At 42.1% G+C, this 23851-nt stretch overlaps 1 protein-coding gene across 1 annotated transcript; it reads right to left on the reverse strand.

Moving 5' to 3' along the window:
- Nucleotides 1-1378: 1378 nt before the first annotated feature.
- kcnk18 (potassium channel, subfamily K, member 18) lies at nt 1379-23527 on the reverse strand. The gene is made up of 3 exons (XM_080869460.1): nt 23225-23527; nt 22927-23070; nt 1379-2922 (listed from the first exon to the last, which is right to left on the reverse strand). Exons 1-3 carry the CDS (start codon nt 23451-23453, stop codon nt 2093-2095), a joined length of 1203 nt encoding a protein of 400 aa, XP_080725586.1. The 5' UTR covers nt 23454-23527; the 3' UTR covers nt 1379-2092.
- Between the last annotated feature and the right edge of the window lie 324 nt (nt 23528-23851).

A 23851-nucleotide genomic window follows, 5' to 3' on the forward strand; every position in this document is an offset into this window, starting at 1 on the left:
GAGTTCTTGCTCAGACGGGATTATCTAATGTTTGGGGTTCTGTCTCATTTCTAATATTATAGGGTGCTACAAAATATAGCACCTGGAGCAATAGAACAAACTGAAACCAGTCCACCCATTTTCTGGAGTTGGTCCCAGCTGTAATCAATCACAGGGCGAGCACGGAGGCAGACAACAATGCACCTTCATATTCACACCTACAGATTAACCTAGAAAACTGGCACCAGACCACGACCGCTCCACCTTACCACTGCAAAGAGATGCAAATATTTACAAAGTTTTCTGTATTGCTCATGAGCAGCCACACTACGCGCTCTGCAACATGTTCTCTAACATGTGTCCTTTATTTTTCTACGCATTTCTCTTGTTTTGTATTTTGATTGTGTTTATTTCTCCTGTTTAATATTTGTTCCTGCTCTCTATTTATATTTTATTCCATGCATGCACAGACAATCTCATTGCACATGCACAATGACAATAAAGAGCTATTCTATTCTATTCTATTCTATTCTATTCTATTCTATTCTAAGACAGTACAATAAAGTGTATGATCCTAGTATTGTGTCATTTTGTGTCCTCTTGCTGTGGTGACTGCACTCACTGGTTGCAGCCAGATTTCAGCCAAATTCAGTTAAATGTTCATCAGCACCATGAACCCAACACTTATCATGAGTTTATTTGAGGATTGCTGCTTCAAACAAAGTCATGAAGCAAAGATAAAACAGCTGCTCAGTACTGTGGGATATTTAAACCTGGTACAGCTAAGCTTAAATATTATAACAGTCTAAGTTTAAAGTTAATACTGCAGATTTGGTAATGTTAGAACGATGTTGTCTATACTTCTTTATTGTAAGTATAGTGGTAGGTAGAGATGTGCTGTTAAAACATTCACTAGTAACCCAGCTAGTAGTGCTAAAACTGGTTTAGTGCTTTAGGCTTGACGTGTTCTCTCGGTGCCACCTGCTGGACAAAACACGTTACTGCATGAATGTATGAATTCAGTTCTAATGAAGAAATGCTTGACAGACCATCCTAAACAAATATATATAACTTTTTAAAACTGTGTGAACATTCGGTTAAACGTGCTGAGAAAGAAAAACGTGTGTGAATGAGACAATAAAGTGCTTTAAGTGCTCAAAATGAGAAAAACACTACATAAATACTATACCTTACCATGATGCTACGTGAATCTGTTTCATTTGTTTATTTCTTCAGTATTTCAGTAAATGTGAGGATGGATGACACACTGCTGCAGACCACGGGTACAAATAAACTAACCTGTTCCTGAAGCACAGCGGGAGAAAGGATTATTTGATACCTTGCTGCTGTAAGTTTGCTCACTTACAAAGACATCAACAGTTTATCATTTGTATGGTAGTTTCATTTTAATAGAGAGAGAAGAATATCAACCAAAAATCCAGAAAAACAAACACATTGCATAAAAGTTAAATAAATAAATTGATTTGCATGTTACTGAGTGAAATATTTGAGCACCTACAGCCTCGCCGATGGTTAGCAATTTCTTTCATTCCAACCTCTCCACCAACAAGGCCAAGAGGTTCTGCCAAAAGACATCCGGACAAGACTGTAGACGTGTATAAGGCAGGTGAGAAGGTGACAACTGTTGTTGTGATTCTTCTTTTTATATGTTTGACATGCATCTCTGTTCCCTCAGCCAGAACACTGACGATGGGTGGGTCTTCCAGCAGGACAATGACCTGAAACATACCACTAAGGCAACAAAGGTATGGCTAAAAAAGAAGCTGATTAAGGTCATGGAGTGGCTTAGCCAGTCCCCAGTCCAATTCCCTAAATCCCAATCACATTAATAACTTATGTGTAGCTAATTGATGTATAAGGCAACCACAACAACATGGAAAACTTGTGATTCACTGTCTCTACGTAGAAACAAATGTTTAGCCTCATTATTACAGCTGTGAAAATGTAAACCTCCTTCAGCGCGCAATCGTGAAGGGCACATGCAACTTTTTCCTTTACTCATGCTTGTAAGAAAAAAGGCATGCAACTCCTACTGGCTCCTGATATGGGCCTGTTTCAAAGCCAAGAGTGAGGCAGAGACTCTCTCGGTGACCTAATCCTTTTCGCTGTTCTTAAAGGTTTCCACGTTTCCTCTGCTGATGAACTTGACACATTGGCGGTAACAGCTTACAATTCGTGTTCGGCTCAATTTAAAAGCCATGGACATGATAGCCATGCCGACAATGATGAACAGCGAGGTAAGCATGAAGAAATTGGGGTGCTTGGGTATAATATCACCAAAACCAATGGTAGTGAGGGTGATGAAGCAAAAGTAATAGGGATCAAAGTCTTTAAAATCAGTTTCCCATATTGGCAGAATCAAGCCGCCAAAGCAAATGTAGGCAAAGACGATGAAAAGAATGAGCACGAAGGGGACATTCAGTGTTTCCATTTCATCTCCTAATCCTGTGAAATCCCACAAGGCATATCCTTTGGGTGGTGGTGGCAGACGATCAAGCTCTGGGCAGGACAGCCTCCTGAGCAGTGGACCCTCCCTCAGTAAATTCTCTCTGGCAAGAATCTTTTCAAAAATCTCTTTGTTGTTTTGAAGCTGGATGGACTTGTGCCGTACATCTGCCTGGCTGCGGAGCACCTGTCGGATGTCGAGGGGCTCGCGGATCACAACGTCACGGCTGAAGACAAAAGTACCATCCTCCAGGACCTGGTGGCTCGAGTCTCTCTCCTCAGTCTTCCATGGAGACCAGGTGCGGGAGAAGAGGTTTTTGGAAAGGGTGTGAGCATGGATGTAGGCTCTAGACATCACCATAGCAAGGAAGTCTCCAACATCGAGGATGACCAGAAGCATAAGAGGGATGCCCACCATGGCATAGAAGACACACGCCACCTTACCAGGCAGGGTGACGGGATAGATCTCCCCATAACCTGAAACAACAGACATTTTAAAGCTGTAATTAAACTGTTAATTATAGGACTGGCTTTTGGTAACGTTTGTGTAGGAAAAATGTGATCATGACCCTTCTAGACAACGTTCTTGTTATACTTGAAAACAGCACAGCTCCTGTGATCACCATGAAAACCTGCGCTGGGAAAAAGCATCAAAGCTCCTGATCAACAAACTCTGACATGAAGAAACTTTGTAGCTGCTCCATCCACCACTGTGTGTTTTACACATGTGCAGTGACCACCAACATGCAGATGAACTGTTAGCTTAGTCTGAAGCATGTTTTAATTATACAGCTTGATGAAGGCTGACGTACATGGGGTCTACAGGGGCACCAGATGTACTAGTCTGTGCTTATTTCAAGGTTTTCATAACATTTTCACATTGAAAGTGAAATCATATAAAATACTGTCTTACTTAAATTGCAGTAACATTTAAAAATATGAACATAAAAGTTTTTTCACAAGCCAGTAAAAATGTACATCATAACATCTTGTTTTTAACAGACACTTTGCATCAAAGCACAGGACAAACTTCACACTCATTCACACTCAAACACTCAGAGTAAAGATTCATTTTTATTGCATATTTATCTGATTTTATTTGACTTTGACTCTACTTGAGAGTATTTATATATTTTTGCATTTAAGAAAATGTTTTCTTTAAAAAATAACATTTAATATGGTAAGTAAATGCAAAAGGTTTCTTTTTTTGTTTTTGACAAATGAAATGGACGAAGCAAAAAACACTGAAATTTCTCAAATGGAAACCAATGAGCACCTGTGTTCTTCCTCTTTTGGATATTTATTATTGCTCCTGAATAAGACAAAAGTGTTTATGTCTGATTACTCAATTAATGATGGAAAATAGATGAATCAATTACTAAAAAAATCAATAGCTGCTGGCCTAATAACAACCTATAATTGAATGTTGAGAGCAATATAAATACATAGTGAGTAAAAAAGTTAATTGAAGAAGAAACACTCAATGCATCACAGGAATTCCCAGCAGTAACTAAGGGAGGATTCAGGGTCACCTGGTCCAGCCCTAACTATATGCTTTAGCAAAAAGGAAAGTTTGAAGCCTAATCTTGAAAGTAGAGATAGTATCTGTCTCCTGAATCCAAACTGGAAGCTGGTTCCACAGAAGAGGGGCCTGAAAACTGAAGGCTCTCCCTCCCATTCTACTTTTAAATACTCTAGGAACAACAAGTAGGCCTGCAGAGCGAGAGCGAAGTGCTCTAATAGGGTGATATGGTACTACAAGGTCATTAAGATAAGATGGGGCCTGATTATTTAAGACCTTGTATGTGAGGAGCAGGATTTTGAATTCAATTCTGGATTTAACAGGAAGCCAAAACAGGAGAAATCTGCTCTCTCTTTCTAGTCCCTGTCAGGACTCTTGCTGCAGCATTTTGGATTAGCTGAAGGCTTTTCAGTGAGTTTTTAGGACTTCCTGATAATAATGAATTACAGTCGTCCAGCCTGGAAGTAATAAATGCATGAACTAGTTTTTCAGCATCACTCTGAGACAGGATATTTCTAACTTTAGAGATGTTGCACAAATGGAAGAAAGCAGTCTTACATATTTGTTTAATATGTGCGTTGAAGGACATGTCCTGGTCAAAAATGACTCCAAGGTTCCTCACAGTGTTACTGGAGGCCAAGGTAATGCCATCCAGAGTAAGAATCTGGTTAGATACCATATTTCTAAGCTTTTCAGGGCCGAGTACAATAACCTCAGTTTGATCTGAATTAAGAAGCAGAAAGTTAGCAGCCATCCAGGTCTTTATGTCTTTAAGACATTCCTGCAGTTTAACTAATTGGTGTGTGTTATCTGGCTTCATGGACAGATAGAGCTGGGTGTCATCTGCATAGCAGTGTAAATGTATGCTATTTCTTCTAATGATGCTGCCTAAGGGAAGCATGTATAATGTAAACAGAATTGGTCCTAGCACTGAACCCTGTGGAACTCCATAATTAACCTCAGTGTGTGAAGAGGACTCTCCATTTACATGCACAAACTGGAGTCTATTATGCTTATCTCTTCAACACCAGATAGTGGGAGGTATCTCTCAGGGAGGAAGTGAAGTTTTTGTCCTTAAAAGCTGATGTGCAGGAAAGAGGAAAAATGGGAAAGGATAAGGATTTGAGAAGTTTGACAAAGAGCAAACTGTGATTGTTAGACAACAGGATACAAGGAAGGAAAAGTGGTGAACCTGCAGTAGTCATGGCTAGCTGAGGATGGCAGAAGCAGAATGAACACACACCACCTACAACAATGATCGTTGAGGTAGACCATGTGTACTCTTTCATGGAAACAGTGTTCCCTAATGGCTGGCACCTTTTTCAGAAGGATATTGCACCCTACCACTAAGCAAAAAGGGTTCAGGATTGGTGTGAGAAACACAACAAGGAGTTTGAGGTGTTGACTTTGCCTCCAAATTCCTAGGATCCTGATCCAATCAAGCGCCTGTGGCATGTGCACAGCCAAGAAGTCTGATTCTCACCTTGCAACTTACAGGACTTAAGGATCTGTTACCAACATTTTTCATGTACCTGCTTTAGGCTTGCGGGTGAATGTTTCTGTAAAGGTTTCTAGTGACTGTCTTTGAAACTCAGCTCTAGTCATTTACTAGTGTCTTGGCAGTTGTTCTGGGGTCTTTCTGGGACAGATCTCACATCAGTTATTGGCATGATGCTTTCTGAAGTGACTGCTCAAACCCTTCATGATGTTTTTATACTGTGTGTAAACTGAAACATAACCCAGTGTAACATAGTTAAATAGAGTCGAAGTTAAATCCCGCTAAATGGGACATTGGCGCCACCTACTGTCGAAAAAGTCACCCTGCAATATTCACAAAGGGCAAGGGATTCTGGGTAATCCTCAGAATAATGGAGGATTCCTGCGAGGTAAGGAATGCGCAAATGTCGTGGGGAGGAAAAATCATATCGCAGGCTGTTAAAGTAATACAGTCTGACCCGATTATTTTTGTTGTTTATACATCATTTGTTGCGGGTCATTTCTCCAGTCTTTATGTTGAACTGAGTGCACGTTTATGTGAGATTTCTTTATTGTGAGGAGAGGAAACAAAATGGGAGCATAGTTAGCTAACTCTGTTGTTGCTTTCCCGTTTAGATTTTGTGCTGATTGCCCACGACATTAAAAAGAGAGCATTCTAACCATTGCCTTTTTGTTGTGAATGCAGGTATGTGACTGTGCCACACTGTTTAGAGAATTTACATTGTTCCATGTACAGCTTTAAAATATATTTCTATATTCCTTTCATTTGGGAAATTTAACATGCAATGTTAATGGTGTTGAAGTTTTTCTATTTTGGTTGTATAAATTTACCACTATACGATCACACTGCAAGTGGAAATGTAATCCTCAGAATAATGGAGGATTCCTGCGAGACCAGAGAAGACACTACACAGAGGTCACATTGGTGCCGTGACTCGTTCGTGACGCTGCTGAATCGGGCTGGTGTCTTCTCATCACAGCATCATCGTGGAGCATCAGCTGCCTTATTGTTTAGTCTGTTGGGTAACGGAATCAAACTTTGGGGACTGTTGGACATACTTTTATATTGGCTTTGTATATTGCCATATTGTATTAAGTCCACCTTAGCTCTATTAATATTCTGCTAGATATGGATCTAAGTGACTCTGATGACACCCCAAATGTGACTCCCCTTGTTGTGGGTAGGGGCAGAGGGTTCACAACTGTTCCTTTTTCACTGGGTGACTGTCGGGTGGGGCATAGAGCAGCAGATAGTTCTTGTGAGCTGGTGGCTGAGTCGCAGTCAGTACAGTGCACTAAGTCATCTACCTCAGACCCCCCAATAACTGATGTGAGTCTAGTCGACCAAATGAGCGACATTGTGCAGCAAATTGGGCAACGCCTGGCTGATAGCATTCTGTCACACCTGACTACGCCACACACTTCGAGCCCTGCATCTGCTACATATACATGTCCTGAGGTGGCGCATGAAACAACAGATCTCCCCTCCAGCCGCTCACTAGATCTCTCTCAAGTCCAGCTGGTGGCTCCACGACAGGTTAAAGACCCACCTGTGTTTCGGGGGGAGAGTTCAGACTCATTGTCTGTTGATGAGTGGCAGGAAGCCATGCAGAGTTACATAAAGAAGAGTGCCATTCTTCCAGAAAACCAAGCTGAGGAGATTTTGATGCATCTGAGAGGCAGGGCAAAAGATGTTGTGAAATTTGGTGTGAGGAATAGTGGAATTGATGTCCAGCATAATCCACAAGCTATCTACAGACTTCTGCACAAACATTTTAGTTCCACCCAGTGCTCGTCTGTGCCCCTGGCTGACTTTTATTCCACCCTGCCGAAGGACCGGGAGGATCCATATGAGTACTGGCTGAGGCTGAACAAAGCTGCTGATGTTGTTGGCAACTGTCTTAACCCTTGTATGGTGTTCGGGTCTGTGAGACCCGTGTTCAGTTTTTTTCAAAAGAAAAATTAAACAATTAATTATTTTTTCACGTGTAAATGTGTTGTGTCTTTCCACTCACTCCACTTGATTATAACTGATTTATTTATAACATTTTATATAAAAGAAAAACGAGAAGCACATTAATTCATAAATGTGATCTAACAAAGGTAAAGGGAAAAAATTAACCATGTTTGCTGTTCATATGTCTTGTAATTGGGATGAAGTAAACATCTGTTGAGTAATTTAACATAAAATTGTTTGATAGTGTTAATTTGGAAAGCCAAAACTCTAGCGGGTCCACCAGACCCATGAACACTGGCTGAGTAACAAAAATACGAACACCACACAAGGGTTAAGGAGCAGGGGAAATCTTTTGAGAACTCTGGTGTGGAGGTTGCACGCATGTTCATCAGACACTGCCCCTGCAGAGACTTGGCTCTTATTTTTAGAACCAAAACATGTGATAAATGGTCAGCTCGTGAAGTTCAGGAGGTACTGGATGAGTATCACCTGGGTAAGGGGTTCCAGTCTCCTCCACAGACGGGTAACTGTGTCTATGTGAATAAGGCAGAGGTTAGCACAAATGGTACTCCTTGTTTGGCTGACCATGAGCAGAGGCCAGCTGTGAGTCAGGATGGCTCTGCTATTGAGAGGTTGATCAGCATGCTAGAGAAGGTGCTGCTTCAAGGCCCAGGCTATGCTCGAGCTAATGCCAGGCGACAGAGTGCCCGACTGCCGAGAATACCGGGCTTAGATGACACACCATGTTCCATCTGCAGAGATAGCTCCCACTCCACACTCACGCACTGTCGGGAAAACAGATTGTGCTTCCTGTGTCACCTACCTGGTCATTCGAGACGTAACTGCCCAGAGGGCAAGTGTACTCCTTCCAGTGGTCATCAGGGAAACTGAACGATCTGCGTGGAGGGGAGGACAGCGCAGATCCAGCAAGTAAGCCTCCCATCTTGGATGTGACTGATATTAATGATTATGACACTTTGTATTCTACTTACAGTGGCATTGTCCCGCCAAATAAAACACTGATTGCACAGGGCTTGCATAGGCTCTCAAACACTGATAGTTTATTCTACTCTGCAGTGACTACTAGTGGTGGACAAGATCTTAAAGCATTAGTGGACAGTGGATCTATGGCGTGCACCATAAGTGAGACAGTTGATGAGAACCTTTCACAATCGATACCTGATATTGAGAGACGTTCAGCTGAAGACGTTGTCATTGTTGGTTGTGGGGGTCACCTCGTTACGCCTTCTGCTATGTATGATCTTACAGTGTCAATATATGGCTTTAAGGTGGTGATTCCTGTTCTGGTGGTTCCGGGCCAGGCTGATGACATGATTCTGGGCAGCAATGCGATAAAGTGGCTTATTTCACAGTTAAAAATGACTGTTGGTACCCAGGATGATGCTTTTCCTCATTTGGCAACTTTGCTGTCCTATTCTGATGACTGTGGTGGCAGAGCAATGCCTCCAAGTTTTGGCACTGCAAAGCTTAAGAGACGCGTCACCTTGCAGCCCTTGTCTGAACATTTAGTGTGGGCTAAGCTGCCTGCTCCTGATGCCTCAGCGGTGGGAAGTGCTGTCATTATTGAACCCACTCAGTCTCGATCCAAACCTGCACAGATCCTAGTGGGGCGAGTTGTCACTTCCTTGTTTGGGGATGGTTGGGTCCCTGTTAAAGTGGTGAATCCCTCCGACAAGCCCCTCACTCTCAGGAGAAATGCTAAGGTTGCTGATGTGTCCCCCTGTCTTTCTGTGCAGGACTTACCTGAACCTGTTCAAATTCGATCCAGTACACAATACACACAGAACTCGTCGCCCGCACCGAGATCAGAAGCGGAGATGTCACAGCGCTTGTGTGATTTGGGCCTGCAGGACCTGGACCTCTCGTCCTGTGAAGTTTCCCCAGAATGGAGAGATAGGCTGCTGCGACTCATTGAGCAGTATGAGTCTATCTTTTCAAGGCACAAAATGGACTGCGGTGAGGCTGCTGACTTTGTCCACAGAATCTGCCTGGTGGATGACAAGCCCTTCAGACTGCCATACAGACGGGTCCCACCATGCCATTACGAGAAGCTTCGCACTGCCCTAGATGAGATGGAGGAGTCAGGGATAATCCGTAAGTCCCAGAGTGAATTCTCATCCCCCCTTGTCTTAGTTGTTAAGCCAAATGGTGACCTGCGCATATGCAATGACTTTAGATGGTTAAATGCAAGAACAGTTAAAGATGCACATCCATTGCCTCATCAGTCAGACGCCCTCGCAGCACTTGGTGGGAATGTTTTTTTTTCTACAATGGATCTCACATCGGGGTTTTACAATGTCAGACTCCACGAGGACGACAAAAAATACACGGCATTCTCCTCCCCATTTGGCCTTCATGAATATAACAGGATGCCTCAAGGCCTGACAAATAGTCCTGCTACTTTTATGCGAATGATGATGTCCATTTTTGGTGATGAGAACTTCACAAGTTTGTTGTGTTATCTGGATGACCTTATGGTCTATGCCCCATCCGAACAGGTGGCTCTTGAACGTCTGCAGATGGTTTTCTCACGACTTTCTGCCAACAACCTGAAGCTCGCACCAAAGAAATGCCACTTTCTTCAGCGGTCTGTGAAGTTCCTGGGACACATCATATGTGGTGAGGGTGTGAAAACAGACCCAAGTAAAGTGCAGGCTATAGACAATGTGGAGGAAGCAGACCTGATGGAGTCTGACGGGGTGACACCATGTGCAAGGAAAATCAGATCCTTCCTGGGGATGGTTCTCTACTACCATCATTTTATCGAGCGGTGCTCTGCAAAAGCTAAGCCACTGTTTGATCTTGTGGCTGAACCAGCTGCGCTACGCAAGAGAGGTAGAGGCTGTAAGCCTAAATTTAAAAGGGGCCACGTGAAGCTGTCTCCGGCTGACTGGACTGATGAGTGCAGGGAAGCATTCAAGGCCCTAAAACATGAACTTGTGCATAGTGTCACATTAGCCCATCCAGATTTTACTGCGCCCTTTCTCCTTGCAGTTGATGCTTCCTTTGACGGCCTTGGAGCCGTCCTCTCACAGTTGCCCCCTGATGGTAGCATCGCCAGACCAGTGGCATTCGCCAGTAAGACCCTGTCACACTCTCAGCTAAACTATCCAGCGCATCGTTTGGAGTTTCTTGCTCTGAAATGGGCAGTCTGTGACAAGTTTAGCCATTGGCTGAAAGGGAGCCACTTCACAGTGTGGACGGACAATAACCCGCTGACATACATCTTAACCAAGCCTAGGTTAGATGCATGTGAGCAACGATGGGTTTCAAAGCTTGCAGCATACAGTTTTGAACTGAAGTATGTCCCTGGCACCAAAAATGTTGTCGCGGATGCATTGAGTAGAGAGCCATTTGTCCAGTCGTGCATAGGCCACAGGCTAGTCACTGAACCTTATGCTGCCCTATTGAACCAAATGCACGGTCTGGTGGATGGGACTGTGCAGGATATGTTTCGGTGTGCTGCAAACTGCCAGTTGGTTGTGGATCAGTCTGAGGAAGGAGCTACAAGTATCCTAGCTAACCCTCAAGGTTCTCTCTCGTCACAGGATGTTTCTGCTGCGTTGGCTGCGCATGACACTGGTGGTATCAGCCATGTGAGAGGTGTGGGATCAGATATCCCTCAGGTCCCAACTATTACCCGTCCTGCCTGTACGCCGAGAAGTGAACTCGCTAACCTGCAGGAACAAGATGAGGTTTTGGGCAGAGTTTCCTTTTATGTCCGGCGTCACAAGAGGCCCACCAGGCATGAACGTGCTAGCGAGTCCCGTGGTGTAATGAAATTACTCAGACATTGGTCCAGACTCTTGATTAAAGATGGTATGTTGTATAAGGTGAAGAAAGACAGGAACATGAATGTGACGATTTACCAGTTTGTTGTCCCAGACACTCTGAAGACTGAAGTTCTCCGAGGCATCCATGATACGGCGGGTCATCAGGGCCAAGTCCGCACCCTGTCTCTTGCAAGGCAGAGATTCTTTTGGACAGGGATGGAGCGTGACATCATCAATCATGTGAAAGGCTGTTTTCGTTGTGTGGTTGGGAAAACCCCAGAGCCGAATGACCGTGCCACACTGGACAGCATTTGTACCACTGAACCGATGGAGCTAGTCTGCATCGACTTCTGGACTGCTGAACAGACTGACAAAAAGTGCGTTGATGTTTTGGTTGTCACAGACCATTTTTCCAAATTAGCGCATGCATTCCCTTGTAAGAATCAGTCTGCCAAGCAGGTTGCTCGCCGCCTGTGGAATGACTTTTTCTGTGTGTAGGGCTTTCCCAGACGTATACACTCTGATCAAGGAGCCAACTTTGAGAGTCAACTCATTAAGGAGCTCCTGGACATGGCTGGCATCCAGAAATCACACACCACTCCTTACCACCCAATGGGGAATGGTATTGTCGAGCGATACAACAGGACCTTGGGAAACATGATACGGGCTTTGCCCCCTCAATCCAAAGCCAGGTGGCCGCAAATGCTTCAGATGTTGACGTTCTGCTACAATTGCACTGAACATGAAACAACAGGTTTCGCACCTTTTTTTCTCGTATTTGGGAGAATTCCTCGTCTGCCTGTTGATGTTGTTTTCCAGCATGTTCTCCCTGATGGTGCCGTTGTTGACCACGGTGAATTTGTCGCCCATTTGAAGCGTGACCTGTCTGAGGCTGCCCGCATTGCCAGGCAGAACAGCCGTATTGCCCAGGCTCGCCAGGCGAAGAATTATGACCGCAAGGCTAAGGGTGCGCCCCTCTCAGTCGGTGACAGAGTCTTGCTTGCTAATCGTGGTGAGAGAGGAAAGAGGAAGATCGCTGACAAATGGGAATCCACAGTTTTTGAGGTGGTGTCTGTGAAACCTGACATCAATGTGTACCACATCAGAGACCCTGTGACTCTCAGGGAAAAAGTTGTTCACCGAAACCTACTACTTCCTGTGAGTTTCATTCCTGCAGGAAACGAGTGCATACCAGTGTCAACCTGCCCCTCTGTTGCGGATAGTGGACAAGGTGAACCAGAACTTCCAGGTGATGTGCAGGATGGTGAGACAAAGACGGTTCGCTGGCTCATGCAGATGGACCAAGCAAGTGACAGGGACTCTGCGGTTGGTCAACCTGCGTGTTCTCTTGGTGCGGCTTTCAGCGTCCCAACCTCTGAGGCAGAATCGACTGTGACCCCGCCTGCTGTGTGTGACCCGTTGGTTTCCCGGTTGCCCTCCCCTGCCCCCTCTATTGAATCTGTTGTGTCCTGGAGTGCCTCCTCGCAGCTTCTGGCGGGAGATGCTGCACATGTCCTTTCCCCTGATCTTGTGACTGACACACGACTGAGTACAGAGGACCGTGTAGTGCGTACACAGCCACCACCTCTTTGTACTAGATCAGGTAGACCTGTGAAACCTCCAACACGTCTCATTTGTGAGATCAATGAACAACAGGTTGATGATTCAGTGTCGACAGTTGACTCCTTGTTTTCATTTGTGCGAAATATGTTTTCAGGATAGATTACTAGCCGTTTTGCAAATGTGCTGTTACTCAGAACGTTTTGGGTAATACCTGCGTGGAGCAATGTTCACATCATGGGAGGTGTATACGGCATCTTTCATATCTGGGTTGGCAGGGGAATTGGCCGCTCTCTTGCTTGCCTTATTCCATATGGAAAGTTTTTTTTAACTGACTTGAACTATATTGTGCTCCCACGGTCACACTGTTATGTTTTATGCATTGGAAGTTTCTGTTTTTCTGTTGTCATGCCCCAATTTAGCAGGATTTAAGGGGTGTGTGTGTAACATAGTTAAATAGAGTCGAAGTTAAATCCCGCTAAATGGGACATTGGCGCCACCTACTGTTGAAAAAGTCACCCTGCAATATTCACAAAGGGCAAGGGATTCTGGGTAATCCTCAGAATAATGGAGGATTCCTGCGAGGTAAGGAATGCGCAAATGTCGTGGGGAGGAAAAATCATATCGCAGGCTGTTAAAGTAATACAGTCTGACCCGATTATTTTTGTTGTTTATACATCATTTGTTGCGGGTCATTTCTCCAGTCTTTATGTTGAACTGAGTGCATGTTTATGTGAGATTTCTTTATTGTGAGGAGAGGAAACAAAATGGGAGCATAGTTAGCTAACTCTGTTGTTGCTTTCCCGTTTAGATTTTGTGCTGATTGCCCACGACATTAAAAAGAGAGCATTCTAACCATTGCCTTTTTGTTGTGAATGCAGGTATGTGACTGTGCCACACTGTTTAGAGAATTTACATTGTTCCATGTACAGCTTTAAAATATATTTCTATATTCCTTTCATTTGGGAAATTTAACATGCAATGTTAATGGTGTTGAAGTTTTTCTATTTTGGTTGTATAAATTTACCACTATACGATCACACTGCAAGTGGAAATGTAATCCTCAGAATAATGGAGGATTCCTGCGAGATTTTGTGCTGATTGCCCACGACATTAAAAAGAGAGCATTCTAACCATTGCCTTTTTGTTGTGAATGCAGACCAGAGAAGACACTACACCGAGGTCACACCAGCTCCCTATCATAATACACTTTGATTTGACAAGCTTTGAGCTCAGCAAAGTTAAAGCACATTACTGGTTTGTGTTATGGCAGCTTTTCAGGGGGGCTAATAATTTTGACCCTGGTAATTTTTTTCCTGAAATAATTCCGGTATTGTGTGAGAATGGAAATAATTTATGTTTTTAAAAGAGAACTAGTATGTTGGTCTGTTCAAAAAAGCCCTTGAGAAATTTTTGACAAATTGCACTCTTGCTGTGAACCTTGAACGAAGTCTTCAGCTTACAAGACAACACAGCAGACAATGTTCCTCTGAACCTCTACAACTTCTAATAAGCTTTTTTGCGGTTATGTAAAAGGCTTTCTCCTCTGGACGCGCCTCGCCTTTGGAGAGTTGTGGGCTTCCTGTAGCTGCTAAGCCATTAGCAATTAGATCTCTTTACCACTTGTGATGTGTTTGACAGTAACACTAATGTATCTACACAAGGCTCTTACACATCAAATCAGGTCAGTTCCAGCTAAGAATGGTTTACTCAGCACTTACAATATAACCATAACAAATTCATCAATAATTATTCATCATAACGATAAATTATGAATAAGGAATAGCAACAGAATCAGCTGTGGAAATCATGGAAATTTGTACATTTCTGACAGCATCCATCCATCTAGCCTTTATCCTCTGCTGATCCCACTCAGGCTGAGAGGTGCTGGAGCCTATCCCAGCTGATCACCAGTCCATCACAGGGAGACACAGACAACAGTTCACATTCACACCAATGGGCAGTTTGGAGTGAACTTAACCCCACTCACTGCCTCATAGCAGGAAGGTCCCGGTTTCAACGCCGCCATCTGGGTGGGCCCTTCCTTTGTATCTTCTCCCTGTGTCCATGCGAGTTCTGCGTGGGTTAGTTAGAGGGGTTCCTAATGTATATGTTCAGTATGTAAATTTTGAGTTAGAGCATTCAAATTTGAAATGATTGACTTATTAGAGCAATACAGTTTGACGTTAACACTCCCTTAAATATAAACATAGAAGCCAAGGAGTCAGGAGTAAACATCCTCTTTAGGTCTGTAGTTGGGCACTGGGGTGGCGGAGGAGTGGGAGCACTACAGGCAGCGATACAGTAACACTGACATGTCAGAGGGACAGAATAGAAACTACAGGTAACTGAAAACTGTGTCTGGTATCTGACATGACGACAGTAAAATACACAGTGTTAGCACTGCTATCTCACAGCAGGTTATTCCTGGGCTTAAACCTGGGTAAGGTGAAGCTCAAGATTCTGGTCACATTGGAAAAAATGCCAGGGTTGATGCTGCCTATGTCAGCCCAAGTCTTACAAAAGATATCGTTAATCTCAAGATCGTCAATTCCAGGTCAAAAAAGGCTTAAAAAATGAAAACAAAGTGGTTTGCTGAACTCGCTCACAGAGTTCGATCCATTTCTCATAATTAACATATCAAATTTTAGTTATCTTTAAAAATATTATCTATATTTTGTGAGTATATACTGACATTAACTCCTGATAATCAAAAACCAACGCAAGTCAACATCTTTAGACTCCCGTGGAAAAATGGCCAACACAAATTCACACATTTAGCCTTAGCTGAACTTGGCATGCCACTCTTATCAATCAAAGATGATCAGTTCTGGCTCTTACAAAAACAAATAACAAACAACAAACAAACAAAACTTTGCAGTAGACAAAACCCCCACATGTAGGCGTCAAACTAGAGAATCAACCAGACAGTGGGCGATATCACAGTTGTCTGTGCATGATGGACAGAGCAGCACTCTGCAGCTGACTTCTAACTGAGAGCATGCAGACATTCACATCGGGAAACATTTTTAATGTGTTCTGATGTAAAACGATGGCTGACTGACTAGTTTACCTCAGTCACGTGTGGTGGTAAACACAGCTTGATTCCATTTGGGATGTGTAGCTGCTGCATGATTGGCGGGCTGTTTCGCGTTGTCAACATGATATGTTTCGTAGCTCCCCTCCCGGACATCAAGTGCAGTAGGCTTCTGATTAGTTTTAGAAAGTGCCTTTGCAAAGTGTACCAAGAGAAGAGTCAGTGATCTTTGTGGCACTGGTCCCAAGCACACTTACAGAGCCTCAGATATCCCAACAATCCAAATCCCAGCGACCATCTGATCATTAGACATCGATAAAGAAAGACATGATTTGTTCTTGGATGTTTGCTTGTTGGACTGATTTTTTATATGTGACTGTATTAAATTAGTTGAAACTATGCTCAGTGAGTAACATAATTTCAAGTACTGACAGCACTGTAACACCTTCAAAGAAGGGGGCTTATAAATTCTGAATGTACATTTTTGGAGGTGCATGTAGTCTGTGCTGTGGAGGACATGACATTTAAAGTCTGTCAGCATCCAATACATTTGGTCATTTGACTGAAGTAACTCTCGCTCGGATGGAGGGATGCTGTGTTTGAGGAGAGGCATCATTTCCGTGAAGCCTGAACAAAGCCCAGAGTCATACAATCATTAATTAACCAGGCTATCTGTTGCTGTGGTTACTAATGTTTAGAGAGGTCACTCGCTTTATGAGGAAACATCTATGCACACAATGATTATATTATAATCACTACTGCAGACAGTGACTGGGGAGAAATAACAAATCTACTATCAAATACATTCTGACCTTAGTAAACACACGAGACCCTAAAACAACGTGTTCTATACATATATATATATATATATATATATATATATATATATATATATTTAAAATGTACCTTACATGGGAAGTACGTTTAGTGCCTGACAATGTCAATACTGCAATATCAGCACACAGTCATTAGCACAAAAGTGCATCAAGCCACAAGTAAGGCAGACCGCAGCAAATGAAGACTGACCAGAGAAGAGTAACAAGTCAATAATGCTCAGTATCACAGGCTTGGTTTTAAAGGCCTTATTAGTGCTGCATCACGATGCCACACTAGCAAAGGTAAACAAATTTAGAATGTGTAAAAATGTTTTCTTTAAAACAAGACAAAACACACATGTGGAAGTTTATTGTTTTTTTTGTTGATGAGTGAGTATAGGGGTGGGATTTAATAAGTTTTCTTCGTCCCACTCCTTTTTCAGGCAAGTTTTGTTTTTTGTTTTGTGTATTTTATGTTCAATATAGGTATTTGTTGTGCCTGAAAATGAATAAATAAATGAATGAATGAATGAAATATTGCTATTAGAAATTACAATAAGAAGTCATTTTCTATGGTAGTTTCACCTTAAAGGAGAAAGAGAGAGAATGTCAACTAAATATCTGAGCAGCTGGGGTAGAAGGGCCTCGGTCAGGGTCATGTGCAAAGCAACCCTGGAGCTCTGTCAGAGTCACCATTGGGTTCTCTTGACCAAGGAACTCTTTGACCAAGGCGTTGGAGTTTGCCAAAATGGACCTGAATGACTCTCAGACCATAAGAAACAACATTCATTGATTCAGTGAAACAAAGACTGAACTTTTTGGCCTCTTTGGATGAATGGATGGATGGATGGATGGATGGATGGATGGATGGATGGATGGATGGATGCGTGGATGGATGGATGGATGGATGGATGGATGCGTGGATGGATGGATGGACGGATGGATGGATGCGTGGATGGATGGATGGACGGATGGATGCGTGGATGGATGGATGGATGATGGATGGACGGACGGATGGATGCGTGGATGGATGGATGGATGCGTGGATGGATGGATGGATGGATGGACGGATGGATGGATGCGTGGATGGATGGATGGATGATGGATGGACGGATGGATGGATGCGTGGATGGATGCGTGGATGGATGGATGGATGGAAGGATGGATGCGTGGATGGATGGATGGATGGACGGATGGATGGATGCGTGAATGGATGGATGGATGGATGGACGAACGGATGCGTGGATGGATGGATGGACGGATGGATGGACGGATGGATGGATGGATGGATGGATGCGTGGATGGATGGATGGATGGATGGATGCGTGGATGGATGGATGGACGGACGGATGCGTGGATGGATGGATGGATGCGTGGATGGATGGATGGACGGATGGATGGATGCGTGGATGGATGGATGGATGGACGGATGCGTGAATGGATGGATGGATGGATGGATGGATGGACGAACGGATGCGTGGATGGATGGATGGATGGATGGACGGATGGATAGACGGATGGATGGACGGATGGATGGATGGATGGATGCGTGGATGGATGGATGGATGGATGGACGGATGGATGCGTGGATGGATGGATGGATGGATGGACGGATGGATAAACGGATGGATGCGTGGATGGATGGTCTGGATTGGGAGGGAGACTGGATGAAACTCACCACATGTGTCCCCCTGTGGTAAACTGAGTTTTTGGACATGAGTTCGACAGACACAGCTGTCTAGATATGATCCCATAGCTGACAGTGCATGTCAGAGCACAGACAAAGCCATGATGTGCAAAGAATTGTCTGTAGAGCTCTGACACAGAAAATTCCAGGCCAAGCTGAACAATCCAGGTAGAACAACCTTAGCTAGGGAGGAGAACCTGGCGGTCACTCCGACAGAGCTTCAGTATTGCTCTGTAGAGAGAAGAAAACTTTCCAGAAATTCTCTGGTCTGATGAAACAAATATTGTATTCTTTGGACTGAATGCCAGGCATCATGGCTAGAGGAAACCGGGCACTGCTCATCACCTCCCCAATAAGCAAAGTGATGGCACCATCATGCTATGGGAAGGAACTGGGAGACCAACATGTAGCCACACATCTGAAAGCATATTGATTTGCTCTCCTGATATTTAGACTGTAGTATTGATATTTTAACCTTTCTTTGAATGCAGCAGTGTGTAGAGACAACCTTGAGGATAACGTGCTCCAGAGTGATTTGGACCTGGGAGTAAAGTTTCATCTTGCAGTTATTTTAAAGCTACCTAACAACTCCTGTGTTGGCTATCTTGGGTCTGCGTCTTTGCTTAGTGCCATTATTTACTGACAGAACATCAGCAAAAGTTGTAACCATGAATGGCATCAGCAATTTGCCTGTTTTAGAGAGTTTAGAAAGTGTGTGTTTTCCTATGAAGCATCATTTTTGAATAACAATACAAACTAGAAAAAATTTGCGTTTCCTGCGAAAATGCTGTGTGGATGCCGTAACGCTGAAGCTGTCTGCTGAAAATAGCTGAAAAAGATTAAAAGTTGCAAAAAGTGTATGGCGGTAAAGAAACTGAAAATTATGCTGAAAAAAGGTGAAGAAGCAGTAATTTTTGCTGAAAGGTGGTGAAAAGTCAAAAGCTCTACTGAAAAGGGGTAAAGAAGCTGAAATTTGTACTGAAAAGAGGTGAAAAGAAATTGTGCCATGAGCAGGATTCAAACCTGGCCCTACTGGTCTCAAGGTGGCTACTCAACTCACTGAGCCAAAGTCATTATCAAAACCAAAAAGATGGAGAGACTGACAATTGTGCTGAAATGAGCAGAAGATGCTGAGAATTGCGCTGATAAGAGGTGAAAAGACTGAAAATTCTGCTTAAGAGAGGTCAATCAGCAGAATTTCTGCAGAAAAAAGGTAAAGACGCAAAACGTTGTGCTGAAAAGAGGTGAATCAGCAGAATTTCTGCTGAAAATAGTTTTTTTTCTGAAAACAACAAAAAGAAAAGCTGGGATTTGTGCTGAAAAGGGGTGAAAAAACTGAAAATTTTGCTGAAAAGGGGTGAAGAAGCTAAAATATGTGTTGAAAAGACTTAAAATTTTTTAACTGTTAACTGAAAAAATTGTTGCCATAAGCGAGAGTTGAACCCGGGCCTCTCGCTCTGAGAATGGCTGCTCATCTCACTGAGCTAAAAAACAGCTCAACCCGGCAAGCAAAATTAGTGACCACATTGATAATGTGTTCCATTCATTTCAATGGTCAAAAGTCATAGCACACATTAGCAGAAATAGCAGAATTTTTTAAAGTTTGAACATAGTATTTGTACTAAAACATAGTCTTTCTTCTAAATCATAATATTTGAACTAATTGATATTATTTCTGCCAAATCACAGGATTTCTGGTAAATCACAGTGTTTGTGCCAAATCACAGCATTTGTACGAAATCATAGCATTTGCGACAAATCATAGTATTTAGCTAAATCTGTGCTAAAACATAGTATTTCTGCTAAAACTTAGTATTTATACTAAATAATATTTTTTCTGCCAAATGTCCATGTGCTGAAACATAGAAAATTCTGCCAAATCATAATATTTGAACCAAATCATACAATTTGTGCTAAAACATTATTTATGATTTAGCAGAAACACTGGGACTTGGTAGAAATACTATGATTTACATGCAATACATTGACTTAGGAGAAATACTATAATCAAGCAAAAAGTACTACAGCATAGCAGAAATTCTATCATTGAGCAAAATTACTAAGATTTGGCAGAAATACTATGTTTTTTGATTTGATTTGATTTGATATACCTTTATTAGTCCCACAAGGGGAAATTTCATAAGGCTGCCGACCTACTGCACGCAATGGCGGCGCCATCTTACCCTCCGACCATAGATACATTACAGAAAACATCACATGGGGAAGACAGGTCAGAGAGGTATAACAATGGAAAATGCACCACATGAGGAAAGATAAGGAGAAAAAACTCCCCCCAGACTGAGCTCCAACAGGGAGATCAGTTTGAGAACATATCCTATGATTTGGCTCAAATACTATGACTTAGCAGTAATACTATGTTTTGGTACAAATGCTATGCTTTGGCTCAAATACTAGGATTCGGCAGACACTATGATTTAGCAGAAATAATATGATTTGGCAGAAATACTAAACTTTGGCACAAATACTATAATTGAGTACAAGTACTATAAGATAACAGAAATATCATGATTTAGCAGAAATACTATGTTTTTGCAGAAACACTGTAATCTCGCTCAAATACTATGAAATAACAGTAATACTATGATTTGGCAGAAATACTACATTTTAGTACAAATACTATGACAAAGCAGAAGTACTATGATTTAGTAGTAATATAATAACATAACAGTCATACTTCGATTTTGCAGACATGCTGTGTTTTTGCACAAATACTATGATTTGGCACAAATGCTATGATTTAGCAGAAATACTATGATTGGGTACAAATACTGTGATTTGGCAATAATACTGCGTTTTAGCATAACTACTGAGATTTGATTGAAATACTATGATTTAGAGAAATACTATGACTTTGTACAAATACGATGCTTTGGCACAAATACCATGATTTGGTTCGAATACTATGATTTGAAACAAATACTATGATTTGGCAGAAATACTATGCCTTAGTAGTAATACTATAACATAACAGATATTGGTTGTGCAGACATTCTATGTTTTTACACAAATACTATAATATGGCAGAAATACTATGTTTTAGCACAAATACCATGATTTGGTATAAATACTATGATTTGACAAATATACTATATTCAGCACATATACTACAACATAACAGAAATTTTACGACTTAGTACTAATACTATAACATAACAGAAAAATATTATTTGCCACAAGTACTGTGATTTAGTACAAATACTACGAATTGGCAGAATCAGAATCAGAATCAGAATCAGAAAGGGTTTTATTGCCAAATGTTGAGCAGGTTTACAACATTAGGAAATTGCTGCGGTGCTTCAGTGCAAACATAATGTCATAAATTGCGCTTAAATAGACATGAAAATAAAAATAAGAATAAGAATTAAAAGTGCTACGTAGAAAGATATATACATGAGTGCAGGTGGTGATCAGTGCCAAAACATGGCTATGATTTGGTAAAAATACTATGATTTGGCACATATACTATATTCAGCAGATACACTATGACATAACAGAAATTCTACGACTTAGTAGTAATACTATAACATAACATAACAGAAATATTAAGTGGGCACAAATACTATCATTTGGCAAAAATACCATGATTTGGCACAAATACAATGATATGACAGAAATACTATGATTGGGTACAAATACTATGTATTTGTATACTATGAAAGTATGAGGAGGTCGTTAAGTTTCAAAGACAAGCAAGTTTTAGCAGAATTGTGGAAGTTTTCCATTCATTTCAATGGGACAAAAAAAGGAAAAAAGTGTAATATTTTAAAAAGTATAATAGTAATAAACACCAAAAGTCATAGCACCCATCTCCAGAAAAACCAGAACAGTTTAGAGTTTGAACGGTGAAAATCGGCTGAAAACTGAGGAAGTAGCTAAGTGCCAAAAAACGTACGGAAGCAACTAGATTATAGTGGAATAAAGAATAAAGAGAAACAGGAACTCAATAGTGTGGATGCCTGTGAGGCATCCACACAACTAGATGTGAAGTGGTGCTTTTTTCAAAATAAGCTATCACCCAGTACATAGCACAAGCTAAACTTCCTCACAGACACTTTAAACAGTCAGTCAGTCCCCTTTTTAGGAGACGAATCACCTAAATGTCTGAATGCAAAGCCACATTTGGAGTATTACAACCTGCGCCCTCACAGTCAGGCAATAATTTCACAGTCCTGCCTTTGATACAACAGGACACTTGATTGTCTGTGTAAATATGACTTTTTGCCCAGCTAAATAATCCACAGTTATATATGTTGCTGTGGTTTACTGTATATCTTGACGGCTCTGTCTTATGAAACCTCATATTTGAAAAACTTACATACATTTGAACGGTTTCATATTGAAGGCTACACCCAATATGAAAATATTGGGTGTAGCCTCAGATATTTTTGTTGGTTTTGTGCCACTTCAGTTGAGTTTTAGCTGATTATTCTTCTGGTAGTAGCAAGACTGACATATGTTAGAGTTTTACTCTTTGACAAGAAGACGGAATACTTTATATCTTTGACCCACTCTCTTCTTCGGATTTGCATAAAACTTAAATAAAAAAGCACATAATCGTTTAGTGATTAGTACGGCATCATAACGGACTTACCAACAGTTGTGAAAACAGTGCAACAGAAGAACATAGAGCCGAAAAAATCCCATCTATCAGGTCTCTGGAACCATATGCGCTGGAACTCGTTCTGCATTTTCTCCGTCACTCCCTCCACTATTTGTTCAGTGGCGGTGCTATTAGCTGAGAAAGAGAGACGAGAAAATCCCAGTGCAGAGCAAATCAGTGATGCTACTGATACAATGATAATATAAAGTCTGTTTAATTACCAAACCCATAATTAAGTTAATCAAAGACACGTTTGATCTGCTACAAACAGAGTTTTGTGAGCGCTCACCGGTGAGGTTTTGTACGGTCTCTACCATTTGGCACAGAAACTTGTGGTACTCCTCCTGGACAGCGGACGGTGTGTTTCCCTCGATGTGTTGGAAAATAAGCGCACCCAGCGCTGCGTATGCCACCAAAGAGGAGCACAGCAAAAGGTGCGGAACGAACCTCCAAAAGCGCGCCGCGCACTTCTTGGACTCATTCTTTACACTTATTGTTCTCTTCGCTTTCACTGACATCTTCGTCCCCGCAGCGCCTGCAGTCCGTGAGGAGAGCGCCTGTAGTTCCGTTAACTGCTGACTGCGTCGGTCTGTCTCTCTTCTGCCAAGTGCAGAGAACCGCGAGTCCGTCGCGGGGCCGCGCACAGCCAAAGCGGAAATGATTTGACTTTAATTAGTGCACGTGGTTAAAAATAAATAAATAAAAAGTTACGCCCTTGATGATCTTCAGTTGAACTTTTCCGAACAAGTTTCTGTTCCTGATCAGAGATCAAATTCACTCCCAAAAACACACCCAGCAGCCCAGACAGGGTGGCCCACATATTAACCCGCATCTCTACATAAAATCACATTTACACAGTTCTTTCAACTTTAACTTGTATTTTATTTTGAATATCTTTACAAATAAACCTTTACAA

Source organism: Rhamphochromis sp. 'chilingali' (genome assembly GCF_963969265.1).
Source record: "Rhamphochromis sp. 'chilingali' genome assembly, chromosome: 20".
NCBI lineage: Eukaryota > Metazoa > Chordata > Actinopteri > Cichliformes > Cichlidae > Rhamphochromis > Rhamphochromis sp. 'chilingali'.

Bases quoted from the DNA above. Each gene is read 5' to 3' on its own strand.
- kcnk18 (XM_080869460.1), bottom strand. From the start codon at position 23,453: ATGTCAGTGAAAGCGAAGAGAACAATAAGTGTAAAGAATGAGTCCAAG. The intron at 23,071-23,224 runs GTGAGCGCTCAC...TCTCTTTCTCAG, and splicing joins GACCGTACAAAACCTCACCG to CTAATAGCACCGCCACTGAA. The intron at 2,923-22,926 runs GTAAGTCCGTTA...CTGTTGTTTCAG, and splicing joins CACTGTTTTCACAACTGTTG to GTTATGGGGAGATCTATCCC.